The sequence below is a fragment of the Diaphorina citri genome, unplaced genomic scaffold (genome assembly GCF_000475195.1).
Source record: "Diaphorina citri unplaced genomic scaffold, Diaci psyllid genome assembly version 1.1 scaffold1501, whole genome shotgun sequence".
NCBI lineage: Eukaryota > Metazoa > Arthropoda > Insecta > Hemiptera > Psyllidae > Diaphorina > Diaphorina citri.
In genome coordinates this window covers 58,484-78,102 of record NW_007378927.1, presented here as the reverse complement: position 1 = coordinate 78,102, position 19,619 = coordinate 58,484, and the positions used below count along the sequence as shown (strand labels likewise).

Genomic DNA, 19,619 nt, shown 5'->3' with positions numbered 1-19,619 from the left:
GCGACGAAGCCAATGAACAAGCTCTGTGGTATGATTAGGCATAAAACAAGTTAAAGAAGAAATAAGTTAAAAATAAGTTAAATTTCTTACCTTAAACTCCTCTATGACAGGTGCCAGTTGGTTTCGCATGGCATCAGTAGTATCCAGAAGACCATCCAGACAACTATCACAACCAAAACATCCCTCGCCTGGTACTAAGACCCAGCGATGAGGACAATGGTCACACTTCTCTCCTATGACACCAGGCAGACATTCACACTGTCCAGTCAGAGCGTTACAGCCTACACCTACACTGAAACCGGTGTTACAACCACATGCTGGAAAACAAGAACAGAGAAGTCAGAATGATATGAAATATATTTTGTTAGAGTAGAATTAGACCTGTGAGCTGTGGTCAGATTTTCGTCAATTTGGGATGTGAATAGTAACCACCTGATGAATGACAATACTTACCTATATACCTATACATATACGGCATTTTAAAATTGTAAACAAGTCCTTAACTTTACTACACAAAATATTGTATACACGTATGTATTATTGCCTAGTCAATTAGAATTTCCAGAATACTTACACACACAACCATCAGCCGTATAGTTCCAGAAGCCAGGCATACACTTGTTGCAAGTTCTTCCCGTGACTCCTGGCTTACATCTGTATTATTGCCTAGTCAATTAGAATTTCCAGAATACTTACACACACAACCATCAGCGGTATAGTTCCAGAAGCCAGGCATACACTTGTTGCAAGTTCTTCCCGTGACTCCTGGCTTACATCTACATTGTCCTGACTTTGGGATTTGTAGTTTGGAATGTTTTGATTGGAAATGAAATTTCTTCCATGACATTGGAATCAATTGGTCAAAAAAAAATCTTTGAATTTCTTCTCCTGCTCCTGCTCTTTTTCTTTGATCTCCTACTATACCTACATCCTCATCCTCCTCATTCACTTTATTCTCCTCTCTCTCCCCTTCTTTCTTCTCTTCCGTTTCCCCCTCTCAAATTAATTTCGCAGTTGCGGCAATCGACGACATGATTCATTCGATTTCTCATCTAAGCGAAGCGCGTCGCGCGACCAAAAAGAAATAAGTGTCAATAGCAGTCAAACAGGAGTTTATGGAGGGAAGAAAGAGTCAAGCTCAGTCGCGGACCCTTCATAGAAAATAGGAAAGCACCACTTTCCAGTTTATTGAGGAAGGAAAGAGTCAAACTCAGCGGCGGAACTTTCAAAGAACCTTGGGGAGGACCGCTCCCTAAACTAAGTGCCAGACCTTTATCTGTGGTTATTCAACCTGGATTCTAAGTTCTAAGACCACCAGCAGATCGACATACTGTATGTGTATACTGTATAATTATGGGTTTATTTACTATATAGCACAGCCATTCTTAACCTATGGTCCGTGGACCACTAGTGGTCCGCGAGAAGGTTTCAGGTGGTCCGCGAGAGGTGAGTAAGGAAAAAGTCATCGTGTCTCTATTTTATATAACATACCCCTATTAAGAAAGGAAAAAAAATCTTTCCTCTTTTCATACAACGTGCTCCTCCTAACTCCGCTCTTATCAACGATTGCATTTGTGACCTTGAAATTGAAGTAATGATACAGTACTTTGGCGTACTCCGCTCTTATCAACGATTGCATTTGTGACCTTGAAATTGAAGTAATGATACAGTACTTTGGCGTGTGTGTGTGTGTGTGTGTGTGTGTATCTCTTTTCCTACAGGTAGATATAGGTCCTCTAATACATACCCATTGTCACATAGCGTGTACAATGTACAATTGATTGCACATATACATACATAATCTCAAGTGGTCCGCGAGATTTTTGGTTTATCAATAGTGGTCCGCCAATTCTAAAAGGTTAAGAACCCCTGCCTTACAGGATTCCTCAAACGTTTATAAATTATTTTCTGTGGTGAAAAGTTTTGCCAAATTTCATCAAAATCGAACAAGTTTAAGATGAATGGGAAAAACTTAAATGCAAAATTATCTAATTCCTAATTCAAAACCGCCAAAAAACGGTCGAAATCTGTCCAAAAGCGGTCAAAATACCGCCAAGCGCAGCAACCATCTCAACAAAAGGGAACAAAGAACGGCTGGCTTTCTCCTATCCCAAACAATAAGATAATAAGAGATAACAAATACCTACAAGACACTCGGGCCAGTTACTCACTATCTGGTAGACCTGACAGCTGGTACACCTCATCAGGTTCGCCTATCAGATCTACTTGATAGTCTGTGTGCTCATCATTTATCAGGTAAACCTGATAAGCGGACCATTTCAGTGAGTGGATGGCCTAACGTTTAGCATTCCTATGTTCTATAAAGTCGTTTTTGCTTTGAAACAATCGTAGATTAGTATAAGCTCAACCCATCCCATAGGGTTGTTTGCCCCTACACCTAAGCCTCGCTCTAGCTCTTACCGTTCTCGAGATATTTTGTTTACAGACACACACACGGACCAATGGCTGAAACTTTGGATTTAGGCTCTGGGGACCCCAAAACGTGTTTTGACACTGAAAACTGACCATCGAAAATTTGACCCGATTACATTACTTTCCTTCCTATAGGATAAGGAAAGTAAAAAGCTAGATCTTATATTATAAAATCAAGATCCATTCACATTTCACACACTGATCGCACTATCTCCTGAACCTCAAGACCTAGAAAGCTGAAATTTGGTAGGAATATTCCTTTTATGGTCTAGGTGTGCAATAAGAAAGGATTTTGCGAAAATCTAAACCGATCCTGAGATCCACGGAGTCCACATTGCCCACATCACAGTAGTAGCCCTTGGCTGCCCCGGGCGCGACCTGGTTTACCATCTGCACAGTCTCCTCATTTAGATCCTTCTGAATTTCAGCGCATGCCACTTTGCATCCCTGTCGCGCAAACTCGAGCGCCATCTCGCGGCCAATACCGCGACCAGTGCCCGAGATCTGAAGGAGAAAGAATGAAGGTGTTTCTAATAAACTGAGAAACTGATCATCCCGAAATCAAAGAGTCCAAAGAGGGGACAGGATTGGAAAAAGCCAGCCATTCGGGGAACCGGGAATGAACCTTGTCGGTTGCCAGCCTAGTTAGCTTAGTTGGTAGTGCGTCTGCCTTGTAAGCGCTAGGCCGCGGGTTCGATTCCCGCCCGGGGTGGATATTATCCTGATGGGATAATGTTCGTTCTCGGAACGGCTGGCTTTCTCCTATCCTGTCTTCAAAAAAAAAATCGTCAGGTAACGCTGGGTCACCCTGTATTACGAGGTCAATGGATGAACTGCTTTACAATTTGCATTTATCAAAAACACACTCCGCCGTTTTGTCCTTGGACCCGATTTCTTAGAGCTTAGAGATAGGAATGGATGTCCTCCTATAAACACAGCATTGTTTGTATCTGTCTCTGAGGAACCAGGAGGTCCCAGACCAGGCTTATCAGTTGTCATAGAATCCACAGCTACACTAATCACATTCTTCGTCTTGATAGCTACAATAGTATGCCACTGGCCATCACAGAAGAAGTAAGGATCAGATGGTGTGTAGATAGCAGAGATAGGACCTTTACCATTATCAACTGTCGCCTTCACACTTCCATCTATCATCTGTAAGATGAAGTAATCCTTCTTGCTATGTACGGATAATAGGAGACCTGAGATATTCCTTGGCTTCACATCCATCTTGAGTTCCATCTCTCTCCCCACTCTGAACTGCTCTACCCCCTTCACATATCCGCCACTGTTATAGAAGAACACACCACTCTCTGTCTTGTCACTACATGGGATAACCCCACTACTAGTGTGTTTATCCTGCACTAGTTTGTTGTTACTCTTCAGGTTACGCAGACACCCGACGAATGTATCATTGAGACCCAAGTTCCCTCTAACCAGTGTCGACGTGTTGAGAGGAACACCACCGAGGTAGAATGGTCCGAAAATGTTGAGTGTCTTACTGGAACCCTTGGATTCACCCTCAGCTACAACTTGGCCGTCTATCTTGAGCTTTCCACTGAGTTGCTGTCTGGAGAACTCTACAGTATGCCATTCACCATCTAGTATCAACTTATCACCACTAGAGAGCGCCATAGGGCCACTGCCACAGTTGAAACTATAATGTATCTGACCATCCTTGACATAAAGAGCGACATAGTCAATATGTTTGACATCAGCTACGTAGAATATAATACCATCTTGTTCTGATGTAGTCTTGATATCAATGGAGAAGTCAAACTTGTTCTTGAATCTACCGGTGATGGTGGGATATTCTATTCTGCTTGACTTGGATGTTCCTGCAATCACATAATAAGACATAATCATCACATTTCATCTGGTCTCTCTCTCTCTCTCTCTCTCTCTCTCTCTCTCTCTCTCTCTCTCTCTCTCTCTCTCTCTCTCTCTCTCTCTTCCAAATCAGTTTTAAGTACAAAAAATACCCCCACAAAACTTTTTATGAAATTCTATCTTTTGTAATTATTTAATTAAACTAAACAAAGGAATTTCAACGGGTTTTGGAGAAAAAAAATCTTATTTGAAAACTACAAAACGAGAAAAAAGTAACATCTCTTTTCAACCCTTTTTCTTTATCTTCTTTTTGGAGAAGTCAAACTTGTTCTTGAATCTACCGGTGATGGTGGGATATTCTATTCTGCTTGACTTGGATGTTCCTGCAATCAAATAATAAGACATAATCATCACACTTCATCTGGTAAGGTAAAGTTTAACTGAAAGTAGACTCGCGATTGCCTACAGGACTAAAAACACTTTTGCCAATCGGCTAAAATCAAAGCTGTATCTTCTTCTTCTTCTTCTTCTTCTTCTTCTTCTTCTTCTTCTTCTTCTTCTTCTTCTTCTTCATACTCTCCTCCTTTGTTTGCATAACTTTCATTAGGAAAAAAATATGAGTTCCAAAAATTATGAAGAAGAGAGAAAAACAAAATAACTTGGCAACTTTACGTTATACTCGTTGGAGAGGGGGAGAGAAAACCCGTAGGAGTGTAAATTAATTCGGGTTGGGTGGAAGAGCTAATTTATGTCATTTTTAATTTAAAGAAGAAAAATAAATAAAGAAATAGGTACTCGTACTAAGTAGGTATGTAGCTACTTGGTCCTTAGGAGAAGTTATCATATTTTTACAGAATGGTACCTACTTCGGATACTTTGGTATTTCTGGCATCTCCACTAATTTATTTAGTTTATTCACCTCTCATCCTTCATCTATCATCATGGCTCTTTGTCGACTTGTCTTTTGTTTTGGTTTGAAATATTTTGTATTCTTCACACATCCACTAATAATTCACATACTAAGAAACTTTGGTATTTTGGCATCTCCACTAATTTATTTATTTTATTCACCTCCTCATCCTTCATCTATCATTATGGTCTTTTTGTCTTTTGTTTTGGTTTGGTTTGTTCTGGAATATTTTGTATTCTTGACACTTCAACTAATATAATTCGATTACTAGGTATTAATCTTTGGTAGGTATTTTTGGCATCTCCACAAATTTATTTATTTTATTAACCTATCATCCTTCATCTATCATCATGGTCCTTTTGTTTTGTTTTGGAATATATTTTATTCTTCACACATCCACTAATAATTCAAATACATTAAGAAACTTTGGTATTTATGGCATCTCCACTAATTTATTTAGTTTATTTACCTCTCATCATTCATCATGACTCTTTGTCTTTTGTTTTGGTTTGGAATAATATTGTATTCTTGACACATCCACTAATATAATTCAACTACTAAGTAATACTCTTTGGTATTTTGGCATCTCCACTAATTTATTTATTTTATTCGCCTCAATAAAACTAAGAAGGTCAACTAAAATGAATGAAGGTGATTATATCAGAAGATTATAATAGTATACATTATAATTACATAGGTACATTTAAATAATTAGGTTTATAACATGCATTAGGTAAAATTTTCTTTAGTAAACAATCAGATTACATTTTTATTTTATTTTTCATTGTACTCTAGATTTTGTAGGTGTATAATAGGTGGAAATCAATGGTTAAATTTATAATCAGTTTTTAGCTACTTTGTATCTTTTAAGCCAACCTCCAATTTGTTGTAACAGGAATTTCAATATTCTTAATACAAATATACATTATTATCTTATCTTATTTATTTTATTCACCTCTCATCATTCATTATGGCTCTTTTGTCTTTTGTTTTGGATATAACTTTGGTACTTTTGTCACCTCCACTAACATTTTTTCTACCTACTTATTTTCACCTGTTCTATTTTGAAAACTGTTTCTTCTCTGTCTTTAAACCTGTTCTTTTCTATTTTTACACCTGTTTTTCTTCTGCCTCAACACCTGTTTCTCTCCTATTTTGATTTTTGATACTTGTTTCGTGTCTATTTCTGCACATGTTTTATTTGTTTTGGGACGTCTTTTAACAACTTCAACAACTCTTTTCATGCCTGTTTGTTTCCTTGTGTTGGACACCTGTTTGGTACTTACTGTAATCGGTCCCCGGTAGTGGTGGCAGAGGAGTCGTGGTGTCTCCTGTCCTTGTGGAATTTGCCCATGAGTTTCATCCAGGGGTTGTTCTGGGCGTGAGTGCCACCTCCCATGCCCCCAGTTTGCCACATGATGGTGGACCATTCACTAGATCACTTCACCAAACAATCAACGAATCAACCTTGATTTATTTATTAATTCTATTATCAGGCGATAGGCGCGTTTAGCGTTAAATCATGTTGTTGGCACCTCCAAAATTCACGTTGCACTACACACGAATAAAGGAAACAAAAACGGAAGAAATGGTACCTATAATAATAATTTAGTTAAATATATTTTTTTTTCTTTTATCAAATATTGGAAGTAAGATAGATAAAATCGAGAAGAAATAACTAAGTGATAAAAAGCAGAATAATGGAATAAACAAAATTCCAGAAACAGAATGGAAAAGAAATGAAATCAAACCAAATCACCTGCCCGGGAAAAATCTTAGTTACAAAAAAAAAAAAAAAAAAAAAAAAAAAAAAACATGATATTTCTCTAGGTATTTATTCACCCAGCAAAACAACCAAAATTCAAGACACACAAAAAACTTCCGCTATTTAGCGTGGCACCGGGTCCCTACACAACGCACTGCCGTAACACACCACGTTTCAACGTCAACTGACAACAGACGCACTTTTACATCTGCATGCCCCGCTGCTATGTATATTGTATACGCTCCCTGCTTGCTTACAGGAGAGGACGTTGTTTTCTTTACCTTCTTTTTCGAAAAATCTTGCGGGAAGTATACCGCTTTTTTACTTTCTTCTTCTTCCTTGTCCCGTTTTTTTTTTTTTTTTTTTAATATACGAAAAAGAAGAAGAAAAAAACAACAAAGATACCACTTTTCCTCGTTATATCCCGTCGTGTATTTAACCACGAGTCTGGGGCTTTGGTGTGCTTTGCTTTTGTTCCAGATGAGTTGACACGTTGCGATGGGAGAGAACTTTGTTTTCATTTTTCTCCCCCGGTTTATACCTACTTTCCTTATTCTCCAACGTATGTGAAATATTGTGGTATGGTTTTCATACAGAATTCTAGTACAAGTAATACCTAATAGGAAGTTCTTGATTTTCATAAAGAATTCAAACATAGAGGATTGATAAAATTCTTATCACCAACCAAGAAACGTCATAACACTTTTCATATAAAAAGAGATATAAAAGTAATAACAATATCTAGTAATATTAATAAAAGGAAAACAAATTGTTGAAAATATAATATTTCTGTTTTGTACTTCCATTTTCAAAATTTAAATTACAAAAGTAGAATTGAAATTTGTCTTATAAAATATCTAAACTAACTTAATGTGACTTATGAGAATTTATGTACAAAAGTATAAAAAAAAGAACATCTTTCATAATCTTCAGCAAAATTAGACATCTACGAAAAATCTGGCTAGGTATAGGTACCCATAACTCTCACTGCTAGGTACTATACAGAGTCCTTTTTCCAAACAGAATAGGTACAAGTACATAGGTACCCAAGTCCTAACTATCTGTAAATTCCAGTTCATTAGGAACTTATTTTACCTACTTTGAACCAAGCCATGAAGGATACAAATGCTCCTAAAACAAGGTTGAAGTTGCGATTCCCATATAAATATTAGTTATGCTGCAAATATTATGTTCAAACAATACTGTGTGTCTAAGTTGTAGGACAAATATTCAAGGACACTGCCCCATGTACATTATTATAATTAACCATGTCGTTATTGTTATTAATAATAACATTTCTGATACATCCTGTATATTGTACAGTGGTCTCCAAACCTCTCAATCTCTTATTAGCAATGGTTTGTTGGAATGGATGTCCTCCTATAAACACAGCATTGTTTGTATCTGTCTCTGAGGAACCAGGAGGTCCCAGGCCAGGCTTATCAGTTGTCATGGAATCCACAGCTACACTAATCACATTCTTCGTCTTGATAGCTACAATAGTATGCCACTGGCCATCACAGAAGAAGTAAGGATCAGATGGTGTGTAGATAGCAGAGATAGGACCTTTACCATTATCAACTGTCGCCTTCACACTTCCATCTATCATCTGTAAGATGAAGTAATCCTTCTTGCTATGTACGGACAATAGGAGACCTGAGATATTCCTTGGTTTCACATCCATCTTGAGTTCCATCTCTCTCCCCACTCTGAACTGCTCTACCCCCTTCACATATCCGCCACTGTTGTAGAAGAATACACCACTCTCATCTATACATCCATCAAATGGAGGACTGGTTACAGAGGGTAAGTTGTGTTTGCCAGGATATCCACCGACATATAACTTATCTGAGATCTGTAGGATGAAACAAGAGAAAAGTAGAATAGAACTCCTAGGAATAGTTTGGAGTGTTCCTTAGTAAGATCTAGTACACAGGAAGAGCCTGGGATAACAGCATCACTAACCCGCTCTGTACCACCGTCCTCTAGAATCTTCAGACGTACTGTCTGACCCGTCCTGCGAATAGAATAGCATGGAATGGATTAAATAGAATAGAAGGCAATAGTTCTCGTATCAAAGAGCCAAATGTCCACTTGTCTGTCTCTGGACACTCTGGCTTTACAAGTGAAAACTTTTGAAGCTTGAAAGAGATTAGGTAGGTGTGTCCAATTTCATTTGTGGTATTCTCGGACGCCCAAGGGTTTATTTATTATCAGTAACTACATATATTTGTTACAGACTACTTTTTACGAAAAGTTCATTTGACTTTTATTTAAAGTTATTGAATCTCAAAGTTCAGGTGGACACTTTTTTGTCCTCCGATGGGCGTATTTGAGACCATATCATTTGATGGGCGTATTTGAGACCATATCATTTGAATTATATTTTCTTGGACGCCCAAGGAGGGAGGAGCCTGAAGATGATATGTTTTGACCAACCCTTTCTTCTCATCTTACCTTTCAATAATAGCCTGATGCCACTTATCATTGGCGACTGGTTCATTACTGGTGATCTGCGTGGGGCCTGAACCAAGGTCCAAGGTTAATATTGGGTATCCGTTCTCTATTTGCAGCGCCATAAAATCATCCTGTGGGAGTGAAAATCAACACGTTAATTGCTGGACACGGTAAATTGCTCATGAGTCATGAGTGTCATGAACGAGACTAATAATGAATTAGGTACCTATTTTAGAATGAAGCTCCAAAATCCAAGCACAAAAAAAACTTTGACTCTGACGGGAATTGAATCCTGAATCACCTCTGACGTGTTCAACAGAGTTCCCAATTTTATTATGAATTGGATATTTTCAGTATAAAGAGATGGATAGGTAATACGAATAAATGAGAATAAAATTATAAAGTGTTGTCATTGTAAGTGCTTGCACTGATGATGCTAACTGCACCTGCTCCTAGGTTGAACTGAAACATGATATAGGAAGAACGATGCGTTAATTAACATATGAACAAGAGAAACGTAAGTACACATTACATTTTATTTCAAAATTAAACGCTGAAAGTCATTTGCATTGAATACTGTGTTACATGCCAATTAGGTACCGAAATATGGTTTGAGTGTATAATAATTAAGTTTGAGTGTATAAGATTTTGACTCTTTAGCCAACTTCTCTGCCAGCTGCTTGTTCTTCTTTCTCAGACCAACGAATTTCGAAGCTGAAAATGATAATAATTACGACATGTTAATTCAAACAATATATACTTTGATGTAAGAAAAGAAATTAAACTGAGGGTGGAATATGTACAAATCATATTTAAACCGATTTTTTGAACGGTTTCAAAAGAAAATGATGGAATTATTTAAATAAAGACGCAGACAAACAAATACAGGGACAAAAAATACATATGTGTACTTACCAACTTCTTCCAGTTCTTTAGTGGTGAGATCCAGTAGAGCGGATGCATTTCTCGTGTACTCCAAAGCATTAGTGAGTGAATCATTAGCATCCTTGGTCAAATCAGTGAGGGCTGTGATCTTACTACTCACTTGAGCATTTCTAGAAGGGAAAATTGAACATAATAACATAAAATCAATTTTTGACACACAAAGAACATATTTTCACTGGGTTTTGAAACATTAGGAGACTTGAAGTGGCTCATTGACTGAGTGACTATCTAGTTTTTATGGTAAAAGTTTTGGATCAGATCTGACCCGAGGCCTTCTAAAAACTTTACTACCTTTTTTCTCGATTAAGCTATGAAGCTAGGACACTTAGTAGCTTCCTAAAGTGTAGTTTTACATATGAATATGCTTCATTTTTGGACCTATCATTTTTCGTTCTCGAGACTTTTCAAGTTTTTGAACGCTACCTCCTGTCTTCCTGGACACAAAATCATTATCAACTCACTTGTTCTTCGCAGTCAATTCTTCTGTTTCTTTGATTCTCTCATCTATCTCCTTGGTTTTATTGTTGGCATCTTCTATTCTCTCCTTGAACACTTGGATTCTGTCTCTGAGACCGTTCAGTTCATTGGATGTGTTATGGACCGGAATGGACGCCTCCTGTAATTAAAAACACGATAGCAACAGTGAGTACGAATAGCAATGGTAGGGTCTTGCAAAATGTTATCGAAATTCCTAATAACTAATAAGACAGTGATATATCGAAATAAAATTAACTTGCAGGTACTGTATGCAGAATTGTAGATTAGTATTACATCCCCAACCCTAAATTCATTTTCTGTGTTCCACAAATCCAATTTTTGTACTTGGGTATTCAGCTTTAATTTTTAGCTATATCCCCTCCTTCAACTTTTGGACTATGCCTCTTTCATTTTCTACAATCACCCCTTCAAACCTTCATTTCACTATTCCTTGTGCATTTCCTACCTTCATTTTCTGTAGTAAATCCTCCGCCGTAGTCAGAGTATTGTTAGCAGCCTCCTTCTTCTCAGCATCGATAGCCAGATCTATCATTTTAGTCAAGATGACGTCACCTTCCTTGAGAGCCATGTCAATCTGAGTGCCTGTGTGGTAGGAAAGTACGATTAATATTAAAATGGGCACATGTAGGTACGTGACTAATAAAATAGTGGCGATCTCGAAAGTTCAATCCAAAATACACTTCATCCATGTTCTTTCCGGAGGGAAAACTACCAAAAGGAAAATCACTGTGGGTACCTACATAAGTATATATACATTTTCTTCTTTTTCTTCACCTTTTCCCGTGGACAGACGGGGTCGGCGTTTTTCGTCAGCCTCTCAATCAGTCCTAACTAGAGTGATTGCTTTGGGCTGACATTTGGTTTTGGCTACAAATTTTACGAGTGGATGCCCTTCGCACTCAACCTTTGGTATTTCTTTAGCAAGGGAAATTCAGGCTGGTTAATCTATTGGTATACTCCCTGTTTAACGTTCCCCAGCCAGACAACTAGGTACATAAGTATTCATCATAACAATAATACTACAAATTTTACGAGTGGATGCCCTTCGCACTCAACCTTTGGTATTTCTTTAGCAAGGGAAATTCAGGCTGGTATACTCCCTGTTTAACGTTCCCCAGCCAGACAACTAGGTACATAAGTATTCATCATAACAATAATGATTAGTCCAGAGTTCCAAACTCACCTTTACCGCTATCCAGCATGATGGCCAAGTTGGCAACATTGCGTACAGTATCCTTGACACCACCGACAACATCTCTTACATTTCTATCCGCCTCCAACACATCAGTGAGCAGATCACTAGCTGCTGGATTCAGAACTAGGATGGAATCCTTGTTATAAAGAGCCTGAGGGAGGAATTAGATTTGGAAACAGTCATGTAAATGTACATCTCGGCCTGCTGATAGCTGAATCTTTGGCTATTTTGGTCCTAGATCTTACTAATCGGAGTTGAACGCAATGCTCAGAACTTTGATCTCGCCTCCAACACATCAGTGAGCAGATCACTAGCTGCTGGATTCAAAACTAGGATGGAATCCTTGTTATAAAGAGCCTGAGGGAGGAATCAGATTTGGAAACAGTCATGTAAATGTACATCTCGGTCTGCTGATAGCTGAATCTTTGGAGTTGAACGCAATACTCAGAACTTTGATTAGATCTTTCAGGATCGAAGGATGAGGTAATATCTTTGGTAGCCTTTAATACATTGCAAAATACTTTTCTACTCGAAAGCTATGTGTGTACTGTACCATAAGCCAGATGTTCTTGGCCCTGGGGAAGACTTTGCTGAAAATTTCAGCCTGAAATACCTTTGATGTGTTCAGCAGGCCACACTGCGTAAGGAACAGAAATCGAAAGAAATCTGAGCTCACGGCAGCGCGCCAAGCCAAGTTTTAGTAAAATGAACTTGAAATGACCCTGAAAATAAATAGTAAAGTGGTAATAAATAATAGTATACCTACCTTGCGGTTCAAGATGCGAGCTGTCGGTGAATTTTTTCTTTCCTCCTGGAATTTTTCTCAAAAAACTGTAAAAATCAAATAAACCAACAGTTCTTTGTCTTTTTGGACTTGTTAAAAGCCATGATCTTTCAGGATCGAAGGATGAGGTAATATCTTTGGTAGCCTTTAATACATTGCAAAATACTTTTCTACTCGAAAGCTATGTGTGTAGTGTACCATAAGTCAGATGTTCTTGGCCCTGGGGAAGACTTCGCTGAAAATTTCAGCCTGAAATACCTTTGATGTGTTCAGCAGGCCACACTGCGTAAGGGACAGAAATCGAAAGAAATCTGAGCTCACGGCAGCGCGCCAAGCCAAGTTTTAGTAAAATGAACTTGAAATAACCCTGAAAATAAATAGTAAAGTGGTAATAAATAATAGTATACCTACCTTGCGGTTCAAGATGCGAGCTTCCTGTTCGAGAGACTCCAGGTTCGATACCAGGGGATCCAGATCCACTCCATTCTGTCCCACTAGAGATACATTGGGACTGAGTTGATCCACGGTCTCGTTGATATGGTGAAGTCGTTGTGTGGTGAAATAGCTGACGGCAACCGTCTGGGAGATAATGGAACAAACGAGAATGTTATTGAACACACCAAGTGAGTTCTAAGCTATGAAAATAAACATTTAATGGCCGATCTTACCACTAAGAGTTAACACAGTGTCAAGGGGTTTTTTCACTCATTTGATTTACACAGGCCAGTATTTCTTCAACTCTTTGTGTGGTGAAATAGCTGACGGCAACCGTCTGGGAGATAATGGAACAAACGAGAATGATATTGAACACACCAAGTGAGTTCTAAGCTTCTAAGTTTTAAGTCGATGATTTTGCATTCAGTTTGTTTGTTTCTTTGTTTGTTTATTCCTCAATAACTCCGTTTTGTTGAGTTTGATAAATTTTAGGAAAAATCTTCAACACATATTACAAGTAGAGCATTGTTGAGGGACACATTGTCTCCACCTTTCACAATCAGATCTGCCGCACTGAAGCCACTCGCTGAAACCAAATAGATAATATGTAGAGCATCAATAACAGAAAATCTAAATAGTATCAAACTTTCTTGACTTGGCGGGGCGGAGCGCTACCGCGCTCCTTAATTTGTTTGTGATAAAACTGGACAGTTTTTTCGCCGTTCTTATTAACAGATAATACCTAACTTAGAATAACCATGTTTACATTACCGATGCCGGACAGAAAATCTAAATAGTATTTGTTTGTGATAAAACTGGACAGTTTCTTCGCCGTTCTTATTAACAGATAATACCTAACTTAGAATAATCATGTTTACATTACCGATGCTGATTAGCACCTATGTTATTGGTTGACTTGTATACTTACCGAAAGCTCCTGTGTTATAGTAGATGGAATAGTTGAGGTGACCTCCATAGCTGACCAGTTTGTTACCGAGATAATCCTGAGGTGCTGAGAAGTAGATTATTTTGTCTGGTAGACTAGTGACCAGCAGATCAACACCGATAGAATCAGCGGCGACTTTCTCCGGTACAGTGGTCAGGGGCTCCAGATTAACTGTCTTGGTCACGTTAATACCGACCAGTGACCAGCCGTCCATTGAGGATATCTGAGGAGAAGGAGTAGCGTGAATGGTGAATGGGGTTCGAGACATCTTTTAAAGCAAAACCATGGAGCACTTGGTAAAACTTGATTTGTGAAATGGAACTGAGAATACTTGTCTCTTCTCAAGTACATATTAGGTAGGTAATTAGCTCAGAGTAAGAATAACATAGAGGGAGGGTTTGGGTCTTTTTACATATCAAGGTCGAAGGACAGTTCACGAACAGCTGACTAACCAAATTTGTTTAGTCAGCTGACTTTACTCTTCTCTCATCGGTGGAAAATTATTGAAATCTTTGTTTATATTTTGCAGTCCCGGTCTGTATTTTCAATTTCCCCCGATTTCTGAATGGTTTTATGAATTTTTAAAGTCAATGAAGTTCTCATACAAGTTGTCACTTTCCCAAACTATCCATCATGTAAACTTTGGTACAACTGTTGAATTGTTAGCCTTCACCTGAGACCCATGTTTACATTGAGAACGAAACGTGTCCTAGTTGTTGAGTGAAAACACTGGTACTACTGGTAGTAATACACTGCGCCAAGCAATTAGAGGAACGCTCCTATTTTTCGGTTTTTCTCAAACTACTGTTCAGTGTTCAATTTTTTATTATTATTATTTTCGGTAAAACCATTATTATTGCTCTTTGCTGTAAAGTGATGTAGTGGACTTCGGATGTGGAGGTTGATGGTCGAGTCCAAGTAAAGTTTTAAAAATATAGAGAGGTGTATGTCTCGGGGACCGACGATAAGTTAGTATTCATGCTTACCACAATATTTCCTTATCCTTCTTTCAAACGATTATTTACCTACCATCACTTCATTTCCAGGGGAGTGCATCTGTGCTGCCAGGGTGATTGGTAAGAAGTGCGACCAGTGTGAACCCAATACGTTTGGTTACGATCCTATCATTGGATGTGAGGAGTGCAACTGTCATCCTCATGGAGTGAACGGAACTCAACAGTGTGACCTGTTTGATGGAAGCTGCTCGTAAGTTGAAATAGAATTAATACAGTTTTGTTTTAATTATCAGAATGAATCTCGTATTTTTCGCGGATTCTAATCAGTTGCCCTCACGAGACTATTTAGGCAGGAGAATATAATGTATTTTTTCATTATTATTTTTATTTTAAGCTCAAGTTATTAATAGCTCAGAGAAGCTGACGGCATTTCCATAATATCCGGGCGCACAATATTGACAGGAGTCACCGGCTGAATTGAACAGACACCCTGTACATTCTCCTGTCACGGAATCACAGGAACCAGGATCTGTCCTGTTAATATTACCGGAACACTCGCACGGCTTACAGTAGTCTCCTGCAATACAAGACACAGAGTATTACAGTAATCTCCTGCAATACAAGACACAGAGTAAGGTAAGTATAGTGGTCTCTATAGCCTATAGTACACAAGGAATGTGTTCTGGAGAATTCAGGTTCAATTTCAAGCAGACTCTAAGGTGTTTGGTGGCAAAGTTCTTGTGACTTCAAGTTTTATTCAGCTTTGTGAGGACAATGAGTAGCTATTTGTTAGTATCACTCACTTATCCTATCCATGGTTTAACTAGCCAGTTTAAAGTTCTTATCCCTCCAGACTCAATGTGTACTTACCAACTTCTTCCAGTTCTTTAGTGGTGAGATCCAGTAGAGCGGATGCATTTCTTGTGTACTCCAAAGCATTAGTGAGGGAATCATTAGCATCCTTGGTCAAATCAGTGAGGGCTGTGATCTTACTACTCACTTGAGCATTTCTAGAAGAGAAAATTGAACATAAAATCAATTTTTGACACACAACATATTTTCACTGGGTTTTGAAACATTAGGTAAAAGTTTTGGATCAGATCTGACCCGAGGCCTTCTAAAAACTTTAATACCTTTTTTTCTCGATTAAGCTATGAAGCTAGGACACTTAGTAGCTTCCTAAAGTGTAGTTTTACATATGACTCCAGACTCAAACCCACAACCTCTCTCCGTTCTTACCTTCCTTGGTGGGTCTACCATAGTATCCAGCAGCACAGGATTGACATCTGGCTCCCATGTATCCTTCCTGACATTCACAGCTAATCCTCTCTCCATCCTCACTCACATCACAACCAGATGCGAAGTTATTGGAAGTGATAGGCAGAGGACATGCACAGATCAGACAGTCTGCCATTGTACCTTGTGTTGCATTACCATGATATCCTGGCTGACATTGTTCACATTGATCACCCAAAGTATTGTGTTGACAATCCTGGGGGAAGAGGAGGTATTGTTATTATACGTCACTGGTAGAACGAGTGAATGTGAGTTCCAAATTTTGAAAGCACGATTTTACTGTCTGTCTATTTATTCCGCAATACCTTTCGAATAGACCGAATTTGATGATATTTTAGCAAATTGGGGCCCCAACATCGGGGGCTTCGTAGGGCCTTCAAAAAGCCTTGTTCAACCCCTAGATCTAAACTTCACCTATGCCATTGTACCTTGTGTTGCATTACCATGATATCCTGGCTGACATTGTTCACATTGATCACCCAAAGTATTGTGTTGACAATCCTGGGAGAAGAGGAGGTATTGTTATTATACGTCACTGGTAGAACGAGTGAATGTGAGTTCCAAGTTTGAAAGCACGATTTTACTGTCTGTCTATTTGAGTCGGTCTATTTATTCCGCAATACCTTTCGAAGAGTCCGAATTTGATATTTTAGCAAATTGGGGCCCCAACATCGGGGGCTTCGTAGGGCCTTCATAAAGCCTTGTTCAACCCCTAGATCTAAACTTCACCTATAATCTTTCCCTTAAAGAAGAGTAACAAAGTGAAATCCAATATTTGGGTGATGTTGAACTTACATGACACACTCCAGTGACTTTATCACAAGTAGTGGCGTGTCCATGACAGTTGCAAGGGGCACAGAATCCTCCGTACGGCCCAGTGGAGGTTCTATAGTAACCATCTGCACACTCCTCACACGACAGACCTGCATAGTTAGCGGGACACTCACATTGTTCTACAGAGAGAGCCACTGAGGTACCCACTGTAAAGTTTGTACTGGCGCTATCTAGCTGCACGTTAGTCAATCTGCAAGTGAAGAAAAACTGTCAATTAAAGAATCACATACCTATAGACATTTGAAGGCAAATATTTACGTAAGTACATTGGACATTTGGCAGGTATAATGAAACATCAGAGATACATACATACGTCAGGAACAGATTCATTCAACAGGCTACAGTCACTGGTCCTGTGTATTTGACTTACCTATTGAGGCCTAGGTCTCTCAGAGAGTCTGACAGACGGAGATGTTTACAATTTATCTCCTGATACTTTATAAGTTGTTACTCAAAGTTCCAAGATGGTCAGCCTAGTAAGCTTGTAGGATTAGATTCCTGCCTGAGGCGGATTTTATTCCAAACAGAGCTGGTGTTCTATCCTTTGGGTAAAGACCTTGGCAGTTACAGTTCCCTCTATCAACCTCTTCAAAAAAGTTGGAGCTGATACTTTGTATTCTTACCGGGGAAGTCAGGCTGATAGAAATGTTTGAGACCTAGGTCTCTCAGAGAGTCTGACAGACGGAGATGTTTACAATTTATCTCCTGATACTTTATAAGTTGTTACTCAAAGTTCCGATATGGTCAGCCTAGTTAGCTTGTAGGGTTAGATTCCTGCCTGAGGCGGATTTTATCGCTGCACGTTAGTCAATCTGCAAGTGAAGAAAAACTGTCAATTAAAGAATCACATACCTATAGACATTTGAAGGCAAATATTTACGTACATTGGACATTTGGCAGATATTATGAAACTTCAGAGATACATACATACGTCAGGAACAGATTCATTCAACAGGCTACAGTCACTGCCAAACAGAGCTGGTGTTCTATCCTGTCTTCCTTTTAGGTAAAGACCTTGGCAGTTACAGTTCCCTCTATCAACCTCTTCAAAAAGTTGGAGCTGATACTTTGTTTTCTTACCGGGGAAGTCAGGCTGATAGAAATGCACGACAAATACATAGGCTCCAGGATTGTTTACAGTTCCAGCAATATCCACCATGGCATCCTTATGATCCAGATATACCAAACCTGTCTTGTTATCCGCTAACGAGCCTGGTAACTGAGTGGCTAGGGGACCTAGTCCGCTCTCAGCCTCAATCTGGAATTATGTACATAGAATATTAGTATTATCAACAGGCATGTATCCAGGGTTTTATTGAGGAGACAGGCCAAGAGTCCGCACAGTTATGTACGAGGGGGATGGATGCTCCAGATTTTCGGAGTCCGGGACACAGTGAAGGAACAGAGGGGTCGGGTTGTCTCCCCTGAATATTAAAATAGAATATACTAGCCACTAGCGTATGTCTATGGCCTAGCAAGAATAGCCAGTGTTTTAGGGTACAGGGTGTAAAATGAATCTTACTTTCTTAGTTTCAGGTGATGTGGGGAACGCCTTATGATCCAGATATACCAAACCTGTCTTGTTATCCGCTAACGAGCCTGGTAACTGAGTGGCTAGGGGACCTAGTCCGCTCTCAGCTTCAATCTGGAATTACGTACATAGAATATTAGTATTATCAACAGGCATGTATCCAGGATTTTATTGAGGAGGCAGGTCAAGAGTCCGTACAGTTATGTACGAGGGGGATGGATGCTCCAGATTTTCGGAGTTCGGGACACAGTGAAGGAACAGAGGGGTCGGGTTGTCTCCCCTGAATATTAAAATAGAATATACTAGCCACTAGCGCATGTCTATGGCCTAGCAAGAATAGCCAGTGTTTTAGGGTACAGGGTGTAAAATGAATCTTACCTTCTTAGTTTCAGGTGATGTAGGGAACATCGCTTGAACACACTGGCCATCTTTTCTCACACATTCTGTCTTGGGCTGGATATGATCCATAGACCATTTGGCTTCTGGTATGGCTACGATTTTTTGTATAGCTGCAGATGCGTTGTTTGTGGGGTTTTCGTCAGCCTGGAATGAGAAGGTTTGTTATGATTAGATCTACAATACGTATCAACCCAGTCATTTGCCCTTCATGAGGTTTTCGTCAGCCTGGAATGAGAAGGTTTGTTATGATTAGATCTACAATACGTAGCAATCCAGTCATTTGCCCTTCATGACATAATGTGTGCTCATCTTGTGAACAATTTAGGCTATTGAAAAAGATTCAGAATGTATCCCTTCTAAATTTTTGTGTCGCTTCTGGGATATCCAATGCCTTACGAACCGCAC

The 19,619-nt window shown here is 39.1% G+C and overlaps 1 protein-coding gene across 1 annotated transcript in view; it reads right to left on the bottom strand.

Moving 5' to 3' along the window:
- Window positions 1-19,619, bottom strand: part of LOC103516182 (laminin subunit alpha) — a 69,830-nt gene that overhangs the window by 19,256 nt on the left and 30,955 nt on the right. Inside the window, exons 38-45 of the mRNA XM_026828653.1 lie at window positions 19,194-19,358; window positions 18,807-18,929; window positions 18,365-18,542; window positions 17,908-17,958; window positions 17,655-17,682; window positions 17,246-17,474; window positions 16,394-16,646; window positions 15,591-15,731 (exon numbers count right to left, since the gene is read on the bottom strand). Coding sequence (XP_026684454.1) covers window positions 15,591-15,731; window positions 16,394-16,646; window positions 17,246-17,474; window positions 17,655-17,682; window positions 17,908-17,958; window positions 18,365-18,542; window positions 18,807-18,929; window positions 19,194-19,358 — 1,168 coding nt within the window. The remainder of the gene's footprint in view (window positions 1-15,590; window positions 15,732-16,393; window positions 16,647-17,245; window positions 17,475-17,654; window positions 17,683-17,907; window positions 17,959-18,364; window positions 18,543-18,806; window positions 18,930-19,193; window positions 19,359-19,619) is intronic.